The sequence below is a fragment of the Copidosoma floridanum genome, unplaced genomic scaffold (genome assembly GCF_036245765.1).
Source record: "Copidosoma floridanum isolate Cflo_tuat_1 unplaced genomic scaffold, Cflo_Japanese_pri ptg000011l, whole genome shotgun sequence".
In the NCBI taxonomy this organism is placed as follows: Eukaryota; Metazoa; Arthropoda; class Insecta; order Hymenoptera; family Encyrtidae; genus Copidosoma; species Copidosoma floridanum.
The window spans coordinates 3959748-3984273 of NW_028321888.1; the positions used below are offsets into that span (position 1 = coordinate 3959748).

A 24526-nucleotide genomic window follows, 5' to 3' on the forward strand; every position below is an offset into this window, starting at 1 on the left:
TAAAATTTTTTGTAACAGTATACTCCTTACCTTCGGCGTTTTTGAGAGCTCCTCTTTAAAGAGCTTTAACTTTTGAAGAGAAGCCTTAAATAGAATAACATTTTTTTTCATTGATAAGATTGAATCCCAGCTTTTGTTTAATCTGAGTTGAAACACTCAAACCATACAAGCTGCTTAGCTACACGTATAACAAAACATATTTTTTTCGAAAATTAATTACTATTGACTTATTTAAAATACCGTATATCACTTGACTCAAAAACTTTGTAGTGAAATTGCTTGAGACATTTGTTATAAATAATATTTAAGGTAGAACTACCATGAAAAATAATTTTGGCCACCAATTTTTTTTTTAAACGATTACATAAGGCATTTTGAGTTACTTTTAACAGAATCTACCATATATGAATGTGATATAATAAAGTTATAGAACTAGATTTAGTTGCTAGCGTTTTTTTCGACCTCCCTTTGAAATTATTGGCTTAGCTTCATTGAGATAAAACAAAAATCTCAATGTTTTCGATTAAATTCAGCCAATCAAAAATGTTTAACAAAAATGTTATCCTTTCCCCCACGCTCAACTAACTGATCAAGCAGACCCCTTTTGTCCCTGTTTTACCTCTTCTGTTGACTTAATAATATGTTCAGATTTTTCTAGTAGGATAACATAAGATGATTGATATTATTATTCTGAAAATCATTGTTCTAGTGTTTTGCTAAACATGATAATGCATGTCAGTTGATATAAAAATCAAGTAAATGTGTTAAAAACATTAAAAAAATTTAATTTTGATAACTCACAAAAAAATGTTTCTAATTCCTTTATTTTAAAATAATAAACGATTGCAAAAATACTTGTAAAAAAATTAATACACTAAATGTTATAATAATATTAAAAGAAAAATTGTCTCTGGCAACAATAATTACACAATAAAAAATCGTAAGCAAAAAACTTTACTAGACAATTTAACGGTTCACAGATCCATTGTGGTGGGTACCATTTTCATATTTTCAATTGATTTCATTTTACACTTTCTTTGGTACCAAGGATATTTTGTTGCTTAATCTAACATTGTTAAAGCAATCATTGTATTATGACATTACTCTCTAACAAAAAACCGAGTAAACTTTTAGTTTAAAGGGTGTCAGTTTGACAATTGTACCTGGTATGATGCTCTGGGTGTCAGAGATATTTCTGTTTAAACATATTTGTCATCAAAAATGTGATATTTTTGAAAATCGTTAACTTATTGGAAGTAAAACAATCTATGCAAAAAGTTTTTCAATAATTTATCAACTTTTTATAATTTTTTGCTTGTTTTCAAGATAAATCGTCGAATTATTAACTTTATAATTTTTACCACACATTAAAAATTCTTCACGTAAAAAAATGTATGAAATATTGTATTGTATCGTATTTAAATTTATAACTATGTGGGAAAAACAGAAAATCATTTTGATTTATGGTCCTGGTGGTAAGGGTGCAATTTTTTTGTATAAGACTTTTATTTATCATTTTGTTGCAGCCGTAAAAAAATTTTTATTACAGCATGGACTAATATTTTTTTACTCAAACTTTTTCAAGAAATAATGGGTCATCAAACATTAAAATTACCACTAGAGTTACACAATAATGTCAGTGCTACCTTAAAACAACAATTTGGAAAAAAAAAATGCAAATAATTGATTTAATTATTGAAGATAAAATTTGAACGGTCCTACAAAAAACCATTAGTAATAATTGATCAAATTTCATAAGATTTACGCGACAGTAATAAACTTTTTCAAAACATTTTGTATAGGTGGTGATTAAATAATTTTTCCTGTAACTAAAAAAATTAATTGAAGTAAAATAATGTTAAAAACAATAAAACTTATGAATTCACGGTTATTATTTAAAACACAAGAATTAGAAAATAATCTTTTTTTAAGGAGTGCTTAACTTTGACGATTATTTTTTTAAATAGAAAATGAAACTGTAAAATCATAAGTCCTCAAAAAAAAAGTAAACAGATAATGTACGTCTTAAAAAATTTGATGAAAAGTGAGATTCCAACTCAAGCAAAGCAGTTCCTACATGTAATTAATATACAAATTTTGAAATCGTCAAATTACGCATTTCATCGAAGTAAGAACTAACCCTTTTTATGGTAAATGTAGAGCAATCTATAAAAATGATGATTAAATAAGTGTCCATTTTTAAACTTATTTCTCACTTTAAATTTTAAATTCTATTCTTCAAGTCATTCACCTTATTAATTAAATGTGAGAAGTAGTGACGTTAATCAGAAATTTAAGTAAGGTAGATGGATTATGTAATGGAAAAAAACAATACATAACCCTTAGACCACAAAAACAACAGTAAAAAGAAAAATTTAATTAGTTGGGAGTTACATAGGGGCCTAATAAAATTGAATGTAGAGTTGTAAAACTTTAGATTTGATTACAAATAACGTTTTACTAGCTCTGCAGGTAATACGAAAACAATAAATTTATCACACTTGACTGCATGAGGTTCTTTTGGATACAAGAATTAGATGTCTTATTTTACAAATTTCAAACCGGTAACATAAAAATTTTTGCAACGCAAGGAATTAAAAAAATGTTTTTTATTGCCTTTATTTAAATGTTTTAATGATGAATAGTAAGAATCACCTAAACGATAGTGAATTAAATGAGATTAATACTACAAATACTTTTAAATTTGCAGAAAAAAACTTGTGGAAATTTTTTATTCTAAGTATGATATTCTCAAAACTGAATTATATGCTATAGCAAAGTTTAAATGTTTACAATCAAAGAAATTTATACAAAAAAAAAAAAAGTTACACCTTCAAATAACTGTATGGATATATAACTAATAGTTATTGTGTCTTTTGCACTGAAAAAATTTAGTACGGTATTCAGTTGTAAGAAAATACCTGAGTGCTATTTTGTAACAGACATTTAAATCTTGACTGAGGAAGATATCATTACATGTTGCTCGTTAAAATATTAATTTTGTAAAAATATTCCATCCATACGAAATTAGCGTACTTCCATTTGCATCATTTTATGAAAAGTTCAATTTTCTTGATATTTGTAAAGATGGTTAATTTATATATACATATGTATAAAAGTAAGTTTCATAAGTTTCTACGTCTATCTATTAGAGAGATGATTCCAAATCAATAATACTTACGTTATATTTTCTGTGCTGAAGGTAGACACAATAGTGTTAATAAAGTTATCTTTCATTATAACAGCACGAATCGATTTCCAATCACTCGCATTTTCTCCTAGTAATAAACATATTGACTCCAGAGCAACTTTTACTATTGCGGGTGGGTTAGCCATTGATCGAACTTCCACCAAATGCTGTTTTTTAATAGATTTCACAGCTATAAAAATAATAACAAAAAAAATTTTTGAATTAGTCCTATCACATTATTACATAGTAACTTAATTAGCTCATTAATCGCAATATTGAAAAATTGACACAAATACATTATGAGTATTGAAATAAATGTAGCACTAGAGATTCTAATTATCAGTTTGGAAAATAAATGAAAATAATATTTTGCATGAGTTAGGATAAGTAACAAAAATCTAAAAAAATTTTAATAAAATCACTCAAAAACAGAACAATGGTGGGTTTGAATCAACTTGTATGTCTACTTATAAAGGGTGCCTTCTTATGAAACACTGCCATTCACCAAAATAATAGAAGAAAAATCACATTTATCATTTTCTCCTGGTAGTTCATAAGTAATTTTATCTAATTTAGAGTAACGATATAGCCAGACTCAAACCATTCTCTTAGTTCAGTGTTGTTTTTGATTCACCGTTCTAAAATTTTTGTATTTGACAGCATATCAGTAGTCAGTTAAAAATAAATTGCCTGGTAAAGCTTTTTTTCTATGTGCTAGAATCGATATGTTGGGTTTTAACAATGGGGGGTAAAAAAATGCACAACACGAACTTGTAATGAAAATGTATAGTGCATTTTTACAGTTCGGCGTTAGCATTTATTGTTTGATTACACTTTTATTCTCAATTGCACTAACCATCGCACTTTACTTCGAATTAATTATGATTTTTTTCTCAGCACTAACAGTGTTAACGCTCGGTCTTAATATAGTCAATATTAAGATAATCTGTATAATAACTCCTTTTTGAAGATAAACAAGTCTGCTGAATTAAGAAAAATTTTTTCTATCTTTTTTCTCTTATACTTACTTCCATTCACTCATAACAAAACAGTGTGGGAAATATTAGCAGCTATTTCCCACACTATTTTGTTACTACTTGTTTCATATTTTTGATTCTGTTTTAGTTTCCCATCGTTAAAACCTATTCTAAAGTTCTTATAGCTGTCTCATTATACGTATTGTGTCAAGTAACATTTATAACAATTTATAATAACAAACAGTCTTCCGTAATACACTTATCTTTTTTATCTTTTTCACTCGTTTTTTTAACACTTATATTATGGAACTTCTTTTTATCTTCTACTTTATTTATGGTAAAAAAAAGTATAGAGTATTGTTGAATTAGTAGTTGTATGATTTGTTTGAAAAAACTAAAGAGACAAGCAGATTTGTGTTAACAAGAAAATAGAAGTGTGTTGGTACTATACGAAGACATCTAAAAATGTACGCAAAAAATAAAGTACTTTAAAACAAAAACCTAAGACTTATAAAAGTATCCAATCAAAAAAGTTTTTTTACATAATTATTTTCTTTCAAACAATTATAAAAAGTTATTTAAATGTTTCTTGATTTATGATTAAACTTGTACTACCACAGATAATGAGGTGCATCACATTTACCAAATATACTAAAAAAATAAAATTCAAAACTTAAAAACATTTTAATCTACAAGTAATTTGAACAAAAACTAAGAAATGTGTTTAAAAAGATGCATTTTTGTATATGAGTGTGTTTCACTTAACCTCAATTTTATCACTTGATTTACCTACATTACAAACTATTCGTTAAATATTTTTTTCAATCTAAAAAAATTTTTAATCATAAAAAAATACATATTTAAATTTCACTTAACCATTTAATAGTACGTATTATATATTTATCAAAAAAATTTAGTTATTAGTAGTAGAAGTTATACAATTATATACAACAAAATCATTTTTTATAACTTTCAATTATAAAAGGTTGGTACACGAAGCAGGCTGGAGAGCAAAGTCACTCTAGTGTATACATACGTTGGCCTATATTACAACATATAGTTGTGTGTATGAAAACTCAACAGACGCCCTTACGATGAGCACCTCCATCACGCTACTCACTACAGTACCCCCTCTAGTTCTTTCATTTATCCCCTAGATAAAAAAGGAAAGTCTTGTTGTTTTTTCATCATTGTCATAGCATACTAGATTTTGGGTAAGATCCTTTACTACTACTCTACATTCCCCTTGACCACCTTGTTCCTCCACGATTTTTCGCACCCCTGTAAGCCTCCCTCACTCTTATAGACATCAAGATATAAAATTAAATTTTTTGTTACTTTTAAGTTTTTCAACAACAAAAAAGTTTTTATTTATTTTTCCACACTGACCAAGAGGTAAATAGACTAACCATTTACATATTACAAAAAGATAATCCTACAGAAATCATTCATCGTCTCACACTGATCTCTAAAGTACTCCGTAGGATTCATCCATGACCCCTCTGCAAAATGAGGTGAAAATAAAATCAAATTCTGTTGTTTTTTTCTATTGTTGTGGCGAACAATATTTTGGGTCTAATGACTTACTCCCAAACTCACACAGATCTTGTAAATATTTTTGTAGGTTTCTAGGAAATTCAGATCTCAATAGAAATTTACTTTAAATTATCGTTATATGTAGTTTTTATTAACATTTTAATTCTCATTTATGAAAATTTTTTTTTGATACAACGTTATCGTTTATTGATTCATTGCTCTCAGACAAGCTTTAAGCTGTACACAAGAATATGTAAATAGTACATGGTTAAATTTTTTTAACTGTGTTTGGTTTTGAGATAATAAAAGGATGGCTTTGAAAATATATTCTTGAATATGTCACTGTATAAAGAGAGCCCGGAACTTGTGCAACGTATACATTTTTTTTTTAAATTAAAATAATTGTTTCAGAAAGTGACAAAGGTACGAAGTTTCATCTGGCGAAATGGAGATGCCCTTATAATGCTTAACCTTGAAACCAAGAACACCTAACATCTCCTATCTGTATTGCAATGTAATGAGAAGGGAACGTGGCTTGCCGCCTATATATTTACCAATAAAAGGATTGAGTTGGCTAAAAATCCTATAAATTCGTGGAAAATTATTATTAGCTCAAAAAAAATCTGATTGCTAGTTTTACCTATCATATCAGTTTATACTATGAACGAACAAAAAAAAAATGTCAGCCGAAGCCCCTCAAAAATGGTAAAGACGACCAAAACAGGTGTTTTGACCTCATAAAAAATAATAATAACTGTACAAAAAAAGTTTAAGATAGATAATATGCATTTTTTTGCAATTCAATTACTCGCGTTCTATATAATATAAAGAGTTGAAATTTAAACACAAGGTAGGTTTTATAGTTCCTAACAGACACACCAAAAAGACCGATCACTTGTATTTTTTTTGCAAACTGTAGTAAGAACCAAAAATGGTCCTCTGAAAAAGTGGCCCTACAAAAAATGTTAGACTACATAGTCATTTTTCAAACGCAAGTCACTTCGTCTACATTTACTGTACAACTTACTTTAATGCCATTTCTTTTTACCAATTACAAGTATCTATAACATCAATCGCAATAAACTGCTTTTTTGCACTCCGTCCCCTGGAATCGGCGGTGCAGCGAGCCGCCGCTGGAGACCACGTCCACTTTCCGGATGCATGCTTCGGCAGTTTTGAGGAATCGCGTTCAAACTGAAAAAGAGCAGTAAAACTAACAATATCTCAGAAACCATATAACACGAATTGAGAATTTTTTTTTTAATTTGGGAAAGCTCTCAATAATATAAGGATTGCACGTATTTACAACTAATTATTATTTACCATACTGGCTGCTTGAAAACTGTTATTATAAATCCTGTATCGTTCTTTTTAAGATTTCTTGCAAAATGATAATCTTTTGCAAATGGTGAGAAAACTTCCTAATTGATTTGGGCCCAACGTGGCTCATTTTGTTTGCCTGATAATTGTGCATCTTTTTTATCTTTAACTTCATTTTGTACGATTATTGGTATTTGTTATAGGGTCAAAAAGCCAGTTATGGTCTTTTTTACCATTTTTTTTTTTTTGGGGCATATTTTTTTGAGTTAATAATAATTTTCTTGTCAGTAAAACTAATTGAGCCCTACTACAAGCCTGGTAAAAAATTTTAAAGATGCCAAAATTGTTACTTTACAGAATTCTTTATGTCAACATTAGACTAAGCAGCTTATTTATTTAAAGTATGGAATACACCCACAAAAAGAAAACGATAGCCGTTTGAGATTCCATCCTCTATTTTGAATATATGGAGTCAAAGTTAAGGTTCGTAACGTCATTCACAAGTCCTAATACTTTTTCCCCTTCAGATTTCGAGGAAGGAGTCTTAAGTAACTAAGACTTTAGGGAAGATAAATGGTTTATATTAGTTTTCATATGCTTGACAGTGCAGGTTAATTTTCTCATTTACTCAGTAGAACAATATTATTGGATCGAGATGTAACGTCAGCCTTTAAAGACGCTAAATCTCCTGTAATGGCAATACAAATTTACCCAACTTTGCATAGTCAGTATTTAACGGAGCAATTGCAACGTCAAATTCTCTAACAGCAGTTGAAAAAAGTTAAATTACCACTTACTTACCTATCATCCCTGCTATTAACATCGATTAGTATACAGATTTTGGACCTTGTGTTACTTATTAACTGAAGATTCCTAAATTTATCGCTTTAAAAGCATTTAAGAACACTTTATAAACAGAAAAAATTCCTCTCCTTTTATCTGACACATGTTCTCTACAGTTAAAGTTGACTTTTGTGTACCACATCCCACGAGAACATCACATGCTAAAGTCACTAAAAAGTACAACGTATTGGCTGAGGTAACCCACGTGTTCTTCACGGATTTTAATAGCGTTGTACTACGCTAAGTAGCGAGAAAAAGCGAGAAAGACTATCCGAAATTGGATCCTGTGATGGTAACAAGCGAAAGCTGCAACATTTTATTCACTTAGCCACTAATGATACTTCACATGGTTTAAAAAAAAGTCTAAAAAGACTGAAAGCAGCATTTAGGATGCCAAAGCCAAAGAGTATCAAGTTATAGCTGTAACATAAATAACGTATATATATATATACGACTGGGGCTCCACCACCCTGCGCTCTTTGCCCTAACCCCCTACTTATGCATTATAAACCTTCGCACAGGTTTTGAAGTAGGTGGCAAAGGGTTTCAAACAAAAAAAATTGTTTTCAATTGAAAAATATAAATTGTATAATTAATAATAATAACAAATATATGCAACAAATACCTTTTACATAAGTTAAGTATGGTCATAAGAAAATAGCTTAAGTTGGTCTGTGATAAAAAATAAAGAACGGTTTATAATGAAAGTAAATAAAATATAACTATTTAACCTGATAAGAAAAAATTCCAGCGTAGTACTAAATGTATTTTTGCAGCTTACATCTTCATTTATAAGTTTTATATTATTATTATTATTTTTTTTTTATTCACATAAATATTTTAATGTATTGATGGGTATACATTGACATTTATTCTTTCGTTCAAAATAGTTCAAACTGTATTCTGAAAAAAGGAAATTATGTATGAAACATTACTACATCTCTTAATGATTATTCACTTGCTATTGAAATTCTTTATTAACTCTTTCATTCACTCTATTATAAAACGCTGTTAATACATTTTTTCTTGAAAAGTTTTTTCCGCAATATTAACAAATTCCATTGTGCTCCGAGTTATATTCGTGTTAATAAAGCCATAAGTGTATTGCTTTTTTAAATTTTCGGTCACAGATGAGCCAACATATAATTGTACCATATGTTTGCCCTCTTACGTGGCGTACGTAATGTTTTTTTTAAAACTATATTGCATACACTACATTCAAAAAAGTTGTTGTGTTTTTTTCATGAATTTTTTTTTTTCCATAGTTCCAAAAACATATGGGTAACATTCACACTTAAGTAAACTTATTGACCTGAAATTATTATAACTAGCTAAAATTCTCAAAGGCTGTTAGAGCAACATCGTCAATCATCAGTGCAAATTAACGGCCCTTTAGGGCCAACAATTATATATTGGCATAAGGAACGCACGGTACTTTTCAGCATAATTATATTTTTCTCACTTTTTACAGCGTATTATTTGACAAAATAAACTGCATGGATTCCGGAAAAATATGTGTTTAATAAGAAGATTCTTGGTCTGAAAAGTGTCAGAAATAGATGTAAAATTTTCAACTAAAAACGTTGGTCGTTACGTATCAACACACTGCGGTGTATTATACCCTAAAATCGATGCCCTCGATTAGCAATACTTAACAGCGTCTCTAACCTCAATCTCTCCAATGATGAATTTTTGTTTGGATTTATATTTAATGCTACAAATCGGTTAACAAAACAATAACTGTAAAGAAAACTTGCTCATTTATATAAATATGCATACACTTTCATGTACAAACATTTTAAGTGAGAAAATATTTAGTTCAAACGGGCTCGATAATAGAGCCAAATGAAAATTTTTTTATTTTATTGATGAAAAATATTTATCTTTCATTTTTCAATTCAGAAAAACGTACAGTTGCAGTAAATGAGGTAAACTGTTAATATTGATTTAATAAACAAAATAATAATTAAGTACGATTTCAATATTACATGAGTTTTCTGAAAGTTTTCTGTAGACGGTTCATGACAAGGCCATCTACTCCTCCGTAAAATACTAAGGAACTGTTGTCATGCATCTCCCATACGTAGCCTTGTTAAGGTTAAAAATAATAGTTGGTATTTTTGTGCAAAATGAGAATCAAAAATATTGTGTGCAATGGAATTCTTAAAGTACAGATAAGTTGACTTTAGTTTTTATGTACAGTTTCATTTTTTACGAAGAAAAAAAAAAAAAATGTTATATACGAAAATTTTTTTTTTATTTGATATTGCTTCATAATGCGATAATTTTTTTAATAGTATTGATGATTTGTTTTAATTTTCTATAGTTCTGTCTGTCCGTGATTTTTAGGAATAATTGACTTTTTTTGTTACCATAAAAATTTGCCTTGCATGCAAACATTAAACATTGATTTACCGTTTTTATCTTGATAATATTATATTTATTCAACATATTTTTATATACTTTTAGAATAGAAATATATATATTATAGTAAAAATGCAAATACTCCCGCCATTTTTTAAATCAGTCCAGTTTTCTGGTTTGACAAAAAGACTAGCGATTACCTTTACGGATGTTATTATTTTATCATAATTTACAATACTAGGGGCTCCCCACCGTCTTGGCTTCGCCCGAGACTCACTGATTAATACACGTGGTGCGCCTATAATAGACTGTGTTTATAATAAAAAATTTTTAAAAAAAGTGTATTTGCGTAGTAAGTGTAACGATATTGCCGTAATTTTTATGTAATGAATGGAATGAAGACAGGGAATTTATAATGAGAAAAAGAAATATGCATTATCTTATAGTTTTCGGTATAAGATCACACAAAACACTGTAGTTTAATGTAACTTGGAGTTAATATCTCCCAAACACTTAGTCCTTTGTCAAAAAATATATAAGCACTACTTAAAATTTGGATATAGAGCACGACTGTGTTTGAATAAAAATATAAAAATGCCAATATTACGACAATCTTTAGATATCCTCTTAAGGGCTGCATGGTATGAAAATATACAAATATTCAAAGATAACGTCAATAAAAGCAAACATAACATTAAATTAAAAAAGAACAATACCAAAACAAATGGGAAGGTAACACACAATTACATTGCACGAAGTGCGCAAACAAAAACTAGTTTAACATTAAGCCAGTGGATAGTTAAATGCTAAACAACAAAACTGCATAATTTGTACACACATGGATACAAAATTTCTTATATAATGTCAGGTAGAAGCATAGGATAAGAAACTATTTGCTCTGAGCGCAATTCCAAAATCACACCTCCACTGGGTACTTTGAGAACGATTGGTCGTGATTAGAAAAAGTAATTATTATAAAATCGAGCTTTTAGCTCCATTCACCAGGTAGCCAACCCTTAAATGTCACTTCTCTACAAGCATATGAAAATCAATGTATAGTACTGTCCTTTTATAATCACAACCAATCGTTCTCAAAGTGCCCAGTGGGGGCGCGATTTCGGAATTGCGCTCAAAGCCAATAGAGGTTTAATACTAGGTAAAGGACCAAAGAGAGAGGATGTGAAAAACATTAGTATAGGGTGTAATACACGTGTATTACATGAAAAAAAACATTATGCAGTAAAGACAAACTAAAAATAAATGCAGAACTTAACTTTTTAGTATTAAGCTGTCAATTACCATTATTATTGTAACGTCGAGTAGCAGTGCACGATATCAATTTTCAAAATAACTAGTTCATTAAGTATTTAAGGCAGTCGACACGCGCAAACATCATTAAACATTCATAACACACGCGCACCACAGCATTTAAGTACAGCCACAGAAATAACAACCGAACAAAGCAGCAACATATTGTGCAATCCAGTAACCTTACGCAAAAACGGTGCACGCTACTCAATGATACTTCATACCCTGGTAACGATGCGCCCAAAACATTGACAATAAGGTTTAGCAATCAAATCGAGGAATAAAGCCAGAGCCGTTAAATGTCCTCCGGCAATCTTTCACTGGATAGGCCGATTTTCACTATTCAAATTGGCACTAGCTTTATTCACCGAGATAATTATAAGGGCAATGATATCAAAACAATTGATTGAGCAAAATAGGATAATTAGCGAGTACAACAATTTTTTACGTGTGTAAAGGAAGACGGAAAGAGATAAGTAATACCAAAACTTCTTTCCCTCTTTCTGACGCGATAGGAGCTGGACGCGGGAGAGGCAGCCTACGTGTGTGCCGTACAAGTTCAGTTCCCCATCGGGTTCCTACCTCTAGTGTTTATCCTAGAGAATAAGAGCCCTACTCCCAGTGCACAAGTTGCAGCTAATTCAAGTCAATAAAAAGTAAAGTCGTCAAAATTATGTATTTCATTTTTCTTTTACCCTGAATCGTTGCCCACGAGGTTTCACTGTGTGATCCTAACTCTCGCGCGCAGCTGGACAAACCGCCACCGGTCCGGGCGATATCGCTAACATTACGTTAGCTGGCGCAAACGAAATTTTAACGTCTCTTTCAGACGCTCAGAGATCGCGGCCATCGGGACTACGATGAACTACATAGCCCCCGTAAGCCGCTGACGCGAAGCTAGAGTAACCGTGCATTATCGGACGATAGCACACGGTTAAGATCGGGTAGACGAAGTCCCCCGATCCCCGTGTGCTGACGGATAAGTCCCAGTTAGGACCGAACGCAAGCCGACAAATTCGGCCTAAGTCGTAAGTGCTCCCCCATTCCCGAGCTATCGATCCCAGGCTATAAGGCGAAAGCCTTAGCCTAAAAATACGTGTCACGACGTAACATTATCATAAATTGTAAAATAAATCAATTCAGAAAATTCCTCCCTGGATTTATTCTTCTCTCGGTTCAAGATTTTTATTTAATTAAAATCAAAAGAGTATTGCAATTCGTCTGAATGTAGGGCTATTTCTAATCTAGGATCATGTTTCTTAACCAATCGAATATGCTGAGTAATGCCAACATTTAGTTGTCTCTTACACTAGCCAATATAACAAATTTCACACTCATCGAATACAATATAAACAATGCCGTTCATCTGCCTCTTTGGAGTTCTATCTTTGACTAATCTAAAGATATCTGTTAACTTACAAGTGTTGGCAATAATTACTTTAATATTGTGTATGTAAAAAATTTTAATAAGGTAATGCTCTAATGGCTGAAAATATGAAAATACTATGATGGGAAGTTTAGTAAAAAAGTCTTCTGTGATTAAAGTATAAAAATCTACCTTGACGTTTATATTTTTGGAACGTTTGGCCATTCTATGGAGCATACTAATTCTAGCTCTAATATACTTTTTTACGAAAAAGGTAGGAAAGGCATACAAAGCTGAGATTCTTCTAACCTCTAAAATGTTTTTTGCTCTAAAACAAGGGTCAGTAAATTCGAATACTTTATCAATAATGAAAAAAATTCGAGCTGTCTTTTGCGCGACCGGATTAAGTGAGAAAAACATCGAGTCAGATGTTTTGCGATACAAATCAATTATATATTCAGTCTCAGAAACTCTGGTAATCAGAGTATTTAAAAAGGGAATTGATTTATTGTTTTCTTGATCAAGTGTGAACTGGATAAACGGATTAAAAATATTAAAGACTATTACTGTAGTTTAATGTTGCAAACTAACTCTTCACGTGTTAATTACATCAAAGTATAAGTGATTTAAGCTTTGAAAGTGACGAAGGCTACATTATCTAATAAATTTGTGAAAAAAAAAAAAAAAAAAAATTGATGTGTGCACATTAATCTTTCATTCTATTCGTAATTAAAGTGGCTTGCGCGGTTAGTACCGTACCTAGAATAGGGTGCCAAAAGCGCCCCTAAAACATTAGTGTTTTTCGACGGTAAATTTTTTAATAAATTTAGTTGTTTCGATAAAATCAAAGTACCAGATCAACAAATTGCCAGAAAAGTACCGTAAAATTATAATTGTAAAAATTGGTAGACGTTGCGAGGCAAGCCAGATTAATATTTCATACTTTTCTTCTGATTTTCTCTTAAGTTAAGTCGTTGACCTCATATTTTTAAAAATTTAATTGATTTCTTGTAAAAAAAAACACAAGAACTATTTATAATTTTTGAGGTTAATCAAAGATTTCCGAAGATATAGTCGATTTTGTGACCACTGTCCATAAGAGTGGGTGTTAAATTGGTGAATTTTCAGTTGCGATTTGCGGAAAAATTAAGTTATTGACCCCCGTATTTTCTTATCGAATTTGGCATACTTTATTAACAGAATGTTAGACTTTCAGAGGTTTCGATCAAAGCCGATAAAAACCACCTAAGCCACCTAAAAGCTCAGATCCTCGATATTTAGGACAGGCACGATAAAACGGTTATCTGCTCCACTAGTATATATAGTCAAGCTTTGCACGTCTGCATGCTTAACGCACCATCCCTTCTAAAAAGATTGTAACTTTCAGTTGAAAACTTTTTCAGGAAGTCACATGTTGGTTTTAAGTCACCTTACTAAGTATTACTTTATCATTTTATTCATGATTATTATAAACCATACATTGTGAAAATTTTATTAAAATGACTTATTTAATTATTTTAATCTATTTCATTGTATAAAACTTTCTTACTCTATATTTACTTAATTCTTCGTAAAACATTTTTTAACGTTGTTTCAATTGTCTATGGTTATTCTTGAAAGTTAATTTTTCTTCTTGGTTGTGTTCCCAAATTTAGAAAAAAAAGCATCACTTCATTAATAAATTTTATGAAATGGTATTCTTAAAAAAAGTTTAGAAAATAATACTTCTCTAATCTACTTATTTATTAGGCAGGACCAATGTACGGGAGTGCTTTATAATTGTGTCAGAGCAAAAAGTGTAACTACTTATAAAGTGTCTTTTTTTATGATAAAACAAATTTTGAATCTAGTATGAGGGTGATTCAAGTTGGTCACATAGTGTATGAGTTAGAGTACGAATGTACGTCATTAAGTTTTTCGAATAAATCAAATAATTATAGTCCAAAGAGTTATAACTTTGTTCGTAACTTTGAGCTAGATATCTTACCTAATGGTTTACATTCAAATAAGTTTCATAAAAAAAAAAAAAAAATTTGACAGCATTTTCAGTGCAGCGTTCTGACATGAACCAGTTTTTTAACGATAACTTTTTTTAAATACCATCAACATGTTCGTCTTTCAACAAAGTTGTGGATCTCGTTAAAATGCACCTTTTTTGTATCATACACCTTCCTCTAGATCACAATGCAGACTCTTTTTTAAGCAAAATATATGCAAAAATAGCAAGGAAAACGTTTTTGCCTGTTACACAAAGAAATTCCAATTCTACAACAAAATGTTGAAGACAAAAGTTAAAAAGCTCATTAAACTAAAACTTTTTTGTACAGTAAGTTTTTTTTTAAAGTGTCGTTTTAACGATTAAATTAACAACAATATTTTTTTAGTTGTATCAGATACAACAGTAAAGCCAAAATAATGATGGTTAGATCCTATTAACTTAAGGTGGCTCTTCACCTAACCCATTTAATTAAACTTACAGGGAAACTTAAAGGAATTGTTATTAAAGTTATAAGGCATCTTCTCTTAAAATTTCAAGTCCCTTTATCAGGCAAATTTTTGAAAACAAGTAAGTCAAAAAATGCACTTTTAACATGTATTCTTATGTAGGTTACTTTTCCATACTACGATATCATGTAATATCTCGTAAAGTAGACTTAAGATCGTAATAGAAAAAGTTTGTAGTGAAAGAAGAACTTTTCAGCTTTCTAATAATATAACAAAAGTATGGGCTAATAAGGAAAATAGTGTACGATATTTAATCGTAAACGTTATCAGTTATCGATCATGCAGAAATCGGCGGCAACGTCTGCTTGAGTAGGAGCGTACATGCCATTTTCAGAACCTTGCGTCAAAAAAAAAATTTTTCATAACTCTTACTCTGACTTTATTAGCATGTTTATTTGTATGTAAAAGCAATGATATTATAGTCAAGTACCAGTACAACATATTTTATGTTGCAAATAATACGCTAATCGAAAATTAGAAAACCACAGAGTCCCGTGTCGCTTTGATACGGCACCATCGTGAAGAACTACCTTAAATGGTGTGTACATAAAATATATGCTTTTTTTACAATAAAAATCTTATCTATTTTTCCAAAAAATGGTCCATTTTGATTAATATTTGCAACAATCATCATTCCAGACTTGTAAGTTACATTATTTATAAACACATTGGATAATATTTTTCCTGATACTGTTTGGAGGCAATCCAAACCGGTCAAAGACTATACTCGAGTGGCTGAAAATTCGGTGCTCACGATGGCACCGCAAAAGCCCGTGCTAACGCAGGGGAAACATAAATGTCAGCACGAGAATTTCACGTGTTAAGTATTGCTATACTGGTTCTCAACTGAGTGCTGTAAAATACAGTAACAATCAGTCATAAAACTCGTACCAGCACCTTAAAAAGAAGCACTCACTATTTTAAGTATTGGTTATATCAGTGAAAACCCCTCTCCATGTATAAGTATATATTAATATCGTGCATACATATCTACGTCGGTCCTTCATGGGGAATGATATATCTTTGTTTTTAATTTGATTAATGTATTTAAAAAGAAAGTTTTTGATTGTGTTACATTAATTTAGTACCCTGTCGAATAGTCATTCTAAGAAGACAGGCCCAAGTTATAAAGTCTTCTTCTAATTTCTCTTAAGGGACTTCGCACCAACTTATCCTAGCATCAATTATATACGGCAACGTAGTAATAAGTATCTTGTTTGCTTTATTTTGAGATTACGTTTGTTCGCTTCCATTAATTGCTATATGTACATTTACTCTGTTTAATATACTCATAAAATATAATTTAGTCGGTCTTATATTTATTCTCCTCTTTCATCCTTCAGTTCAAACCACCTTATCGATTTTCGTGCAGCCGTGGTTAGTTGCATGCTTCACGAACCTTGTACAGAACATAGTAATTGTATAACTGATCAAAAATATAAGAAAAATTTTCCAAAATCTTTTACAAATGTAACTTCATCTCAAATGAATGATTACCCCGAATATAAAAAAGAAAATAATACTTCTGAACAACATGTTTATGAATTTTTGTAGAAAAGATAAAATTTTAGTGGACGATTCGACGGTTGTACTGTATAAATAATTCTTGTTGACATAATATAAATGTCACATTAACGTCAAATTCTGTGCATCTATTCACAGCATAGAATATATTTATGACTACAAACATAAAGGTAGTGACAAAGTGAGCATAAGAATTAAAAAATTAAAAAGATCGAGACGAGAGCAATATGTAATAAAATTAATAGTTACGTTGATACTGAATATGTAGGTCCGATAAAAGAAGCTTGAGGATTGCAAGAACTCTTAATTTGTGGTATAAGTCATACATTTAGAGATTTAGCTGCTTATCTTGAAAACAAACAAAACTTATATTTAAAGAAAATAATATGAAGAGAGCTATGATAAACTACGAATCACCGTTAACAGTTGAGTTTGAAGTAAATAAACATAATGAATTAGCAATATCCATCCATGTGAAGTATGTGATTTCAAGTATGTAAAGATTCCACAATGTTATGTTTTTAACAATAAATTAAAAGTTTGGGAAAGAAGAAAAAATGTAATAAAAAATACTGCAATAGGTTGATTCAACATGGTAGTTCCAATAGAGCATAAAAGATTTGTTTTCAAACTTGTATTAAATAAAGTAACTGGTTTGACGTTCTTCAAAGATATTAGAACATACTAAGAAATAACATATAAAACGTTGTCGCATATTGCAATAGGTTTATTCAACAGTACGAAAGAAACAGATGACTTTTTTAAAGAAACAATTGCTGTTATGTTTTTATATCAATTAAAACCATTTTTAGCTTGGTTCTTAATTTTATAAGACATTGAAGGTGCTACAATATGGAATAAATACATAGAATTCTTTAAAAAGCAATTGCCTGATGCTAAAAATGATTCAACTTTTTAACATATTTACTAAATATTAGAATTACAAAATAAATTGTGTAAGTGCTTTAATTTATCTACACCATAAGAAGAGAAAAAATTATCTAGATAAAACAATTCGTTTCAGTTAAAATTTTAAACTCAATATATGCAAGTTTGAATAATGATCAGAAAAAAGTAATTAATAATTTTTTTTATAGATGGTCTAGAAGGTTCAGGAAAAACTCAATTATCTTAAATGATAATTTATTATTCAATTTTTTAAAATAAAAAGAATTTTGTCAATGGCTTAAACTGGCATAGCATCAACTTTGCTCGAGATGACAAGACATAGAACTTTTAGACTTCCGTTAGATCCTAATAATACAAAGAGTGCCTTTTAAGATTTTCAATCAAACAAAAAAACTTAGAGAAGTTTATTTAATTATCAAGGATAAAGCTTTAATAATAAAAAAAAACATTAAAAATATAGGACTGTTACGTGGGAAAAAGATTGGTAAGGAGGTGCGTCGCGAGAATGACCAACAATTGTTATTTCAAAGACCCATTATTCAAGCTACCGTAATCATAGGCAAAGTAGCACGTATCTTTCCCTCGAAGGCTAGTCATGTACCCTTAATTCTCGAATGCGCGAATGCCCGACTGCCACGATTGCCTGACTCTCCAACTGCTTGACTGCTTGACTGCTTGACTGCCTGACTGCCCAACTGCCTGACTGCCTGACTGCCGCAATTTAAGGCTCGCTGGGCCTTATATTGGCTTGTTCCCCACTTGTCAATGCCTTCTTGATAAAGTGGCCTCGCTGTTACTAGGGAGAGTCAGTATAATATGCTTTGCATATCGTACGTCACAATAGACTTAGAGTTAAAGTATTCGGAAATGGAAATTTTATTATAAAGACTTTTTTGTAATAGCAGAATGAACATGGGTATATAAGAATATAAATCAAAATATTCTTTAATCAATGTTAAAAATAATAATTACAATACTTTTTTTGTAAATGAGATTACAAAAAATAATTCAAAATAAGATTCACAATATTCGTACATTAAAAATCACACGATCTACACAATTGACTAAGTCTTAAGTTATTTGTACAAAGATATGAACAATTTCATAGCAGCTTTGTTGTGTTTGTCTCAGAAAATAAATTTATGAAATTTTTATTATTATAAATTTTGCGTCTCAAATTTAAGACGATTTTTGTAATGGTAAAATTTCAATCCGAAATTAAAGTATGTCCTATTCTTTAATTTTGTAAGATTGAGCTTTAAGATTTTTAAGATAAAGGTCAAAGTTAAAATGTACATAAAAAGTTTTGTAGTGTGAGTATTTCTATTTTTTTTAAGTATAAACTTCAGTTTAAAGTAAGTTTCAGTTTGAAAGATTTATTCATCTACACTGTATGCAAAACAAAATTTTTAAACACTGAAAAATTAATAAATCATAAAAAAACACATCGGAATTTGTTGTACGTTTGTGATTTTTGTAAAATTATATTTACTTTGAAAAAAAATTTCGTCAGGCATCAAAAGAAACATAATTAAGTAAAAACATTCACAAGAGGTGTTTCAACTGTGCGAAAGGATAGGGAATGAAGGAAGACGCATGGAGAATGGAGGGGGATGTAATAAATTATTAAAACATCAAGAAAACAAACGATTAACAAGGTAATTTGAGGGGATAGGTGGAGGATAGAGGGGGGTTAGAGGCTGAATCCCGTAAAAAAAACTATATAATGTAGAAAAATATTGATATGTAAATGTATATGTACTAGTGGGGCTTCGCCCACCTGCGCGCTCCGCGCGCGAGCCCCCCACTAACAGATTGAGTAAACAAAATAACAACATTACTCATGTAATTGTCAATGCAGGCTGAGAATAAGTCGACATCAGCAGAATACGCGACTCACAAAGGAGTTAATAAAACAGATAATAACATAATTATTAATTTTCCAACAGAATTTTAAAATAATATCAGAGCAGATCTTCCATGACACGAATTAAAATCAAAAATAAATGCTATAGTAATGTTAATAAGAAATTTAAGTATATCAGACGGTCTTTGTAATGGCACAATATTAAAAATAACAAAATAATTTAAGTATTATATAGAAGCAGAAATAATAACGGGAGGAAAAAAAAGAAGCAAAGTTTATATTCCTAGAATAACATTGAAAACTGGCACCTGATCATCATTACCTTTTGTCTTATATAGAAAACAGTTCCCCTTTGCATAAGCATTTTCTATGACTATCAACAAATCACAAGGACAGAGTTTAGATTCATTAGGATTGTATATTGAACTTTATTCTCTTACGGACAATTATACGTTGCTTTATCAAGATGTAAAAATTCGAAAAGAATTTTCATTTGAATTGAATCCGAGAATAAATCAGAAATCAAAAATATTGTTTAGCAAGGAATTTTTCAGTGATTTAAAAATATGCCACTTCAAAGATCGTCACATTTAAACAGACATATAATAATTCATAAAAACCATGGAAAAAAAATATGTGAAAAATGTGGAAAGGGTTTGAAAAGAATAGAAGAGTTAAAACGACACATGAAATGTCACAACATTAAATTAACAGAATGAATTATTGTTTCAAAAGCCTAATTTTGTTTGTCTATTTAATTATACCTGCTCCTGAATTTTGTCTTTTTGTAAATAAAGTCCTCAGTTAATCAAAAATTTTAGATTTGGGTAAAGTACACATGGACCAGAGAGAGATTCCAAATGTAAAAGTTCAATTAAGTTAAACAAATAATGATCCTTCAGAGACATATAGTGAGTAAGGGGGAGAGAATGAACAGAGGAGGACATATGATAAGTGTTTTGAAAAACCCTAAAAACGAGGTATGACTTGGGTACTAAATTACATATATTTTTTAACATTTCATTTGGTAAAATATTTTATCAATAAGTATTTTTTGGGGGGAGGTGGAGGGGGAGCGAGGATGAGCTGAGGAGGAGCGGGGGGAGTGGGGGAGGGGCTGAGACTCACTTTCATTAATACATTTATATAATATAGAGAGATATATTACTGGGTTACCACGACAGCCTATTGTCCTAGTCACCCAGGCCACTTACTCACCACCTATGTGGGGGGGTGTATGGCCACACCTGTTTCCAAACTCTTTTATTAATATCATACCGAATTTATGGGCACAAGGTGAGTATCTCTGGTGAAACGTCTTGCCAGTTAAGCTGACACTCTCTGCACCAATAGTGCATCAGGTCCACTCATCACTGTGTAGACTTTCCCCGGAGAAGACTTCATATTTCAGGGCATCCACTTCTTGCCGGTTAAGCTGGCGCTCTCTGCCGAAGCATTGGATCCAACCTAATTAGCATTACTGGAAAAACCCCATCTATCAGGGACCACTCCTCACCGGTAAGGCCGGCGATCCCTGCCTGGCGCATCGGATCTGCTAACCCCTACGTATAGCCCTAACACTATTTCGCATTCACCCAGGCCCGAAGATCTGTGGGGCAAGGAAAAAATCCTGGAATCACTCTGAAGGAAAATTCCACGGCAAAACCCGTCTTAAAATAACCAGGGTTACATAGGAACTTTTCCCGATGAAAACAGTTTTTGAAAAAATCTGCATTCACCGGGAATCGAACCCACGACCCCTAGAACAGTGTTGTATCAGTAACCAGCACGCAGACCACTAAGCCAACGCCGCTTGTTCGTAAAATATATATTACAAATGATAAACTGCGGAGGAAAAAACAACAAAAATTAAGATGCAACATAATTTTCTACTTTTCCCATGAAAGTCCCAGTCATTTTCATTGTTTTGTTTACACTAGAATTTAACTTTTAAGAACTTTTTTGCGTGTAATTCAAATACTACAGATAAATTTTAGTTGAAAGTACATCGTATAGTTCTCAAATTCTTTTCAATCTAGCAATAAAAATAGTTGAAAAAATTTTATTTTTATTTTATGTTTATAAGAATGTATAGTCAAATATGAAACTTATTTAGTTTTCTACTTTTTAACGACTTTGAATTCGATCTCATATGGTCACCACATTTTTTGCTACACACACTAGATCAATATGAAAGCTGTGATCTTCCTACAGAACGTCGTCATGTATAAGATTTTCAAGAGCAGGACACCTATACGCTGCGATGTTAATAACTCTGAAAAAAATGCATGTATTATTTTCATGAAAATTTTTATTATAATACTTAATATATTTTTATCAAGCTAATAATATATAGGATACACACTTGTATTATAGCATATTTTGTAACGTTTTTTTTTTCATGAATACCTTTGATATTACTGTTTCAACGTCAATTAGCATGCGCTTACAATCGTATATTTCTCTTTTGTAAGAAATATTACCAAAATCTCAACTTATGCTATGAACACGAGCTTCCAGACATTAATTATGTTATTGGTACTTTTTTGATAAATCCTCCAAAAAAAGGCCGCTTCAGTACAATAAAAACTGGTAAAGTGTCCTTGTCCAGGTCAAGGAAGGAAATTTCCTTAAAAATAAAGTTGTTGCCAAATTTTTTTAGGCCCTGAAAGTCTACAATATACTATATTTTGTGAAGAAAAAGTAAATAGATAAAGAAAGGTATACCCGAACAGTTTTTAGAGAAAAAAACTAATATCTTTTGTCTACGACAGAATATCACATCATTACAACAACAAAAATCATTTTTACTACGAAACGACCTTTTTTCTTAATGATTATAAAAAACAAAATTATTTTTGTCACTCAAATGTAGTTGAATAATTAATTCCATTATTTTAAAAGTAAGTGTCGTTAACAGCTGAAGCCAGACACTATAATAAGGACCCATACCCCTAATTGTTAAAATGATTACCACATATCGTTGTAAAAGTGACGTATCGTGACTTTTTCTAATGCACTTAAAGTACTTGTGAACTTTTTATGCTATAATTCCCTAAAAGGATCGGCACATTACATATTTTTAGTATGTCTGACTACTGCCTAATACAGATTTCAATATTACTTATAAAAGGGTAATTTTGGGAGGTCCATAAATTAAAATGAGGAAGAGTAACGCAGCAAATCATTTATTTGTTGGATAATATTAAAGTTTCACAATAAGAATTTCGATTACTTATTTAGATTTTAATCTGCTGAGATCAAGTATATTTTTGTCTGTTGTTACTTATTTTACACAATTTTGGTGCAGACACTATGTCAACCACGAAAGGTGTTCCTGTAAGATCTATTTTGGTTATCAGCTAAGGCGATCTAGTAAAGTCCAGCTCAGGTACCAGCTGCGACAATGTTGTTAAGACTACTTTTTATATCAGCAATTTTGTGAGGTTCACATCGAGAGTCAGCGATCTTGTGATATCCACTTTGAGTATATAATTCATACGTGTTGGTGATTATAGGTGAATTTGAGATTTATTCCTTGATACGGTTGGTACTAGTGATAAATATTCTTCTAACATCGAAAAAGATTATTAAAAACAGGCAGCAGCAGAAACAATTCCATTAGCATGATTTTACAAAAAAATTAAAAACAAAACTAAATAAAATAAAATAGAACAAAATAAAATTTTTACTAAAATAAACATTTAAATTTAATCCTCAAAACTACTTACCGAAAAAAACGCATATAATAATGATGGTAGTAGCCTGTCTTCTAATGGTGTTGCTAATTCCTGCATGAAATCCTCAGACACTAAATGTCCCAGGTTTTTCTACACTAACAATTCAATATCACTCGAAAGTTCTTCATTTGCAGGTACCATTTTAGCAGATAAGATATTGATATACTGGTGATCAGAGTGGGACTGCTATCATTAATTACTATTTTCAAGCAGAACTGTCCCTGTTAGGATCTCGGTACTGCTACTCTGACAATACACCCCCTTCTTTTATTTCTACATGTACAACTACAACTACAACTTTTTCCGACAACATCATGTTGGTTGTTTCAACAAAAATGGAGCAGATTTCTTGAATCAGCAAAAAATAATGAGTTAATTAGATCTCTCTCAACCTCATTATCAATAACAGCTATATCAGCAAGTAGAGTCATAGAAAATGCAACTTCTTTACCACTTGTGTGAATGCAACCACAACTATCCAAATTAGCGTAACATCAGCAGCAGCAGCAGTTTTTATCACCACTACCATTGTCCAAAAATTATGAGACATGGTCTGAAGAAGATCGAAATTTACTAACGCTGCAAGTGAAGATTTAATTGAAACAGGAAGACATACAAGTTTTGGACAGAGAAAGGAAAATAATTATTCAGGAACGAAAAAAATTTAATTGAAAATTGTATAAACAACAGGCTGAGACAACGCAATAAAATAGACGAAAAAATTCATTAACACAGAAATTCATAATTTTTAAATGATATACTCTTGATGTAAAAAAAAAAAAAAAAACGTTTAAGCTAAATAAAAAACTTCCTTTGCAAAATACTTCTTATATTATTGATAAAACTTTAACCTTTCATTCAAAATAAACATTTTTGTAAGAAAATCATTTAAGCATGAACTGTATTAAATCAATGTATATATACTTTTTTATCAACTAAAACTAAAATAATTTAATCTAAGATCAATCAAAAGTTAAACTTCTTAAAATTACAAAATTCCCTCATCACACTGATCCGATGATGTCTGAGGATATTAAGAGGTAAAAATCATTGAAGCAGCTCCTTCTGCATCGTTTT

General features: G+C 30.7%; 1 protein-coding gene across 3 annotated transcripts in view; it reads right to left on the minus strand.

The window, feature by feature from the left end:
• The window catches only part of Dhc64C (dynein heavy chain, cytoplasmic), an 897235-nt gene that overhangs the window by 307712 nt on the left and 564997 nt on the right, over window positions 1-24526 (minus strand). For all 3 annotated transcript variants that reach the window (XM_089590008.1, XM_089590007.1, XM_089590009.1), the window contains one exon: window positions 3182-3380. In XM_089590008.1, coding sequence (XP_089446134.1) covers window positions 3182-3380 — 199 coding nt within the window. The remainder of the gene's footprint in view (window positions 1-3181; window positions 3381-24526) is intronic.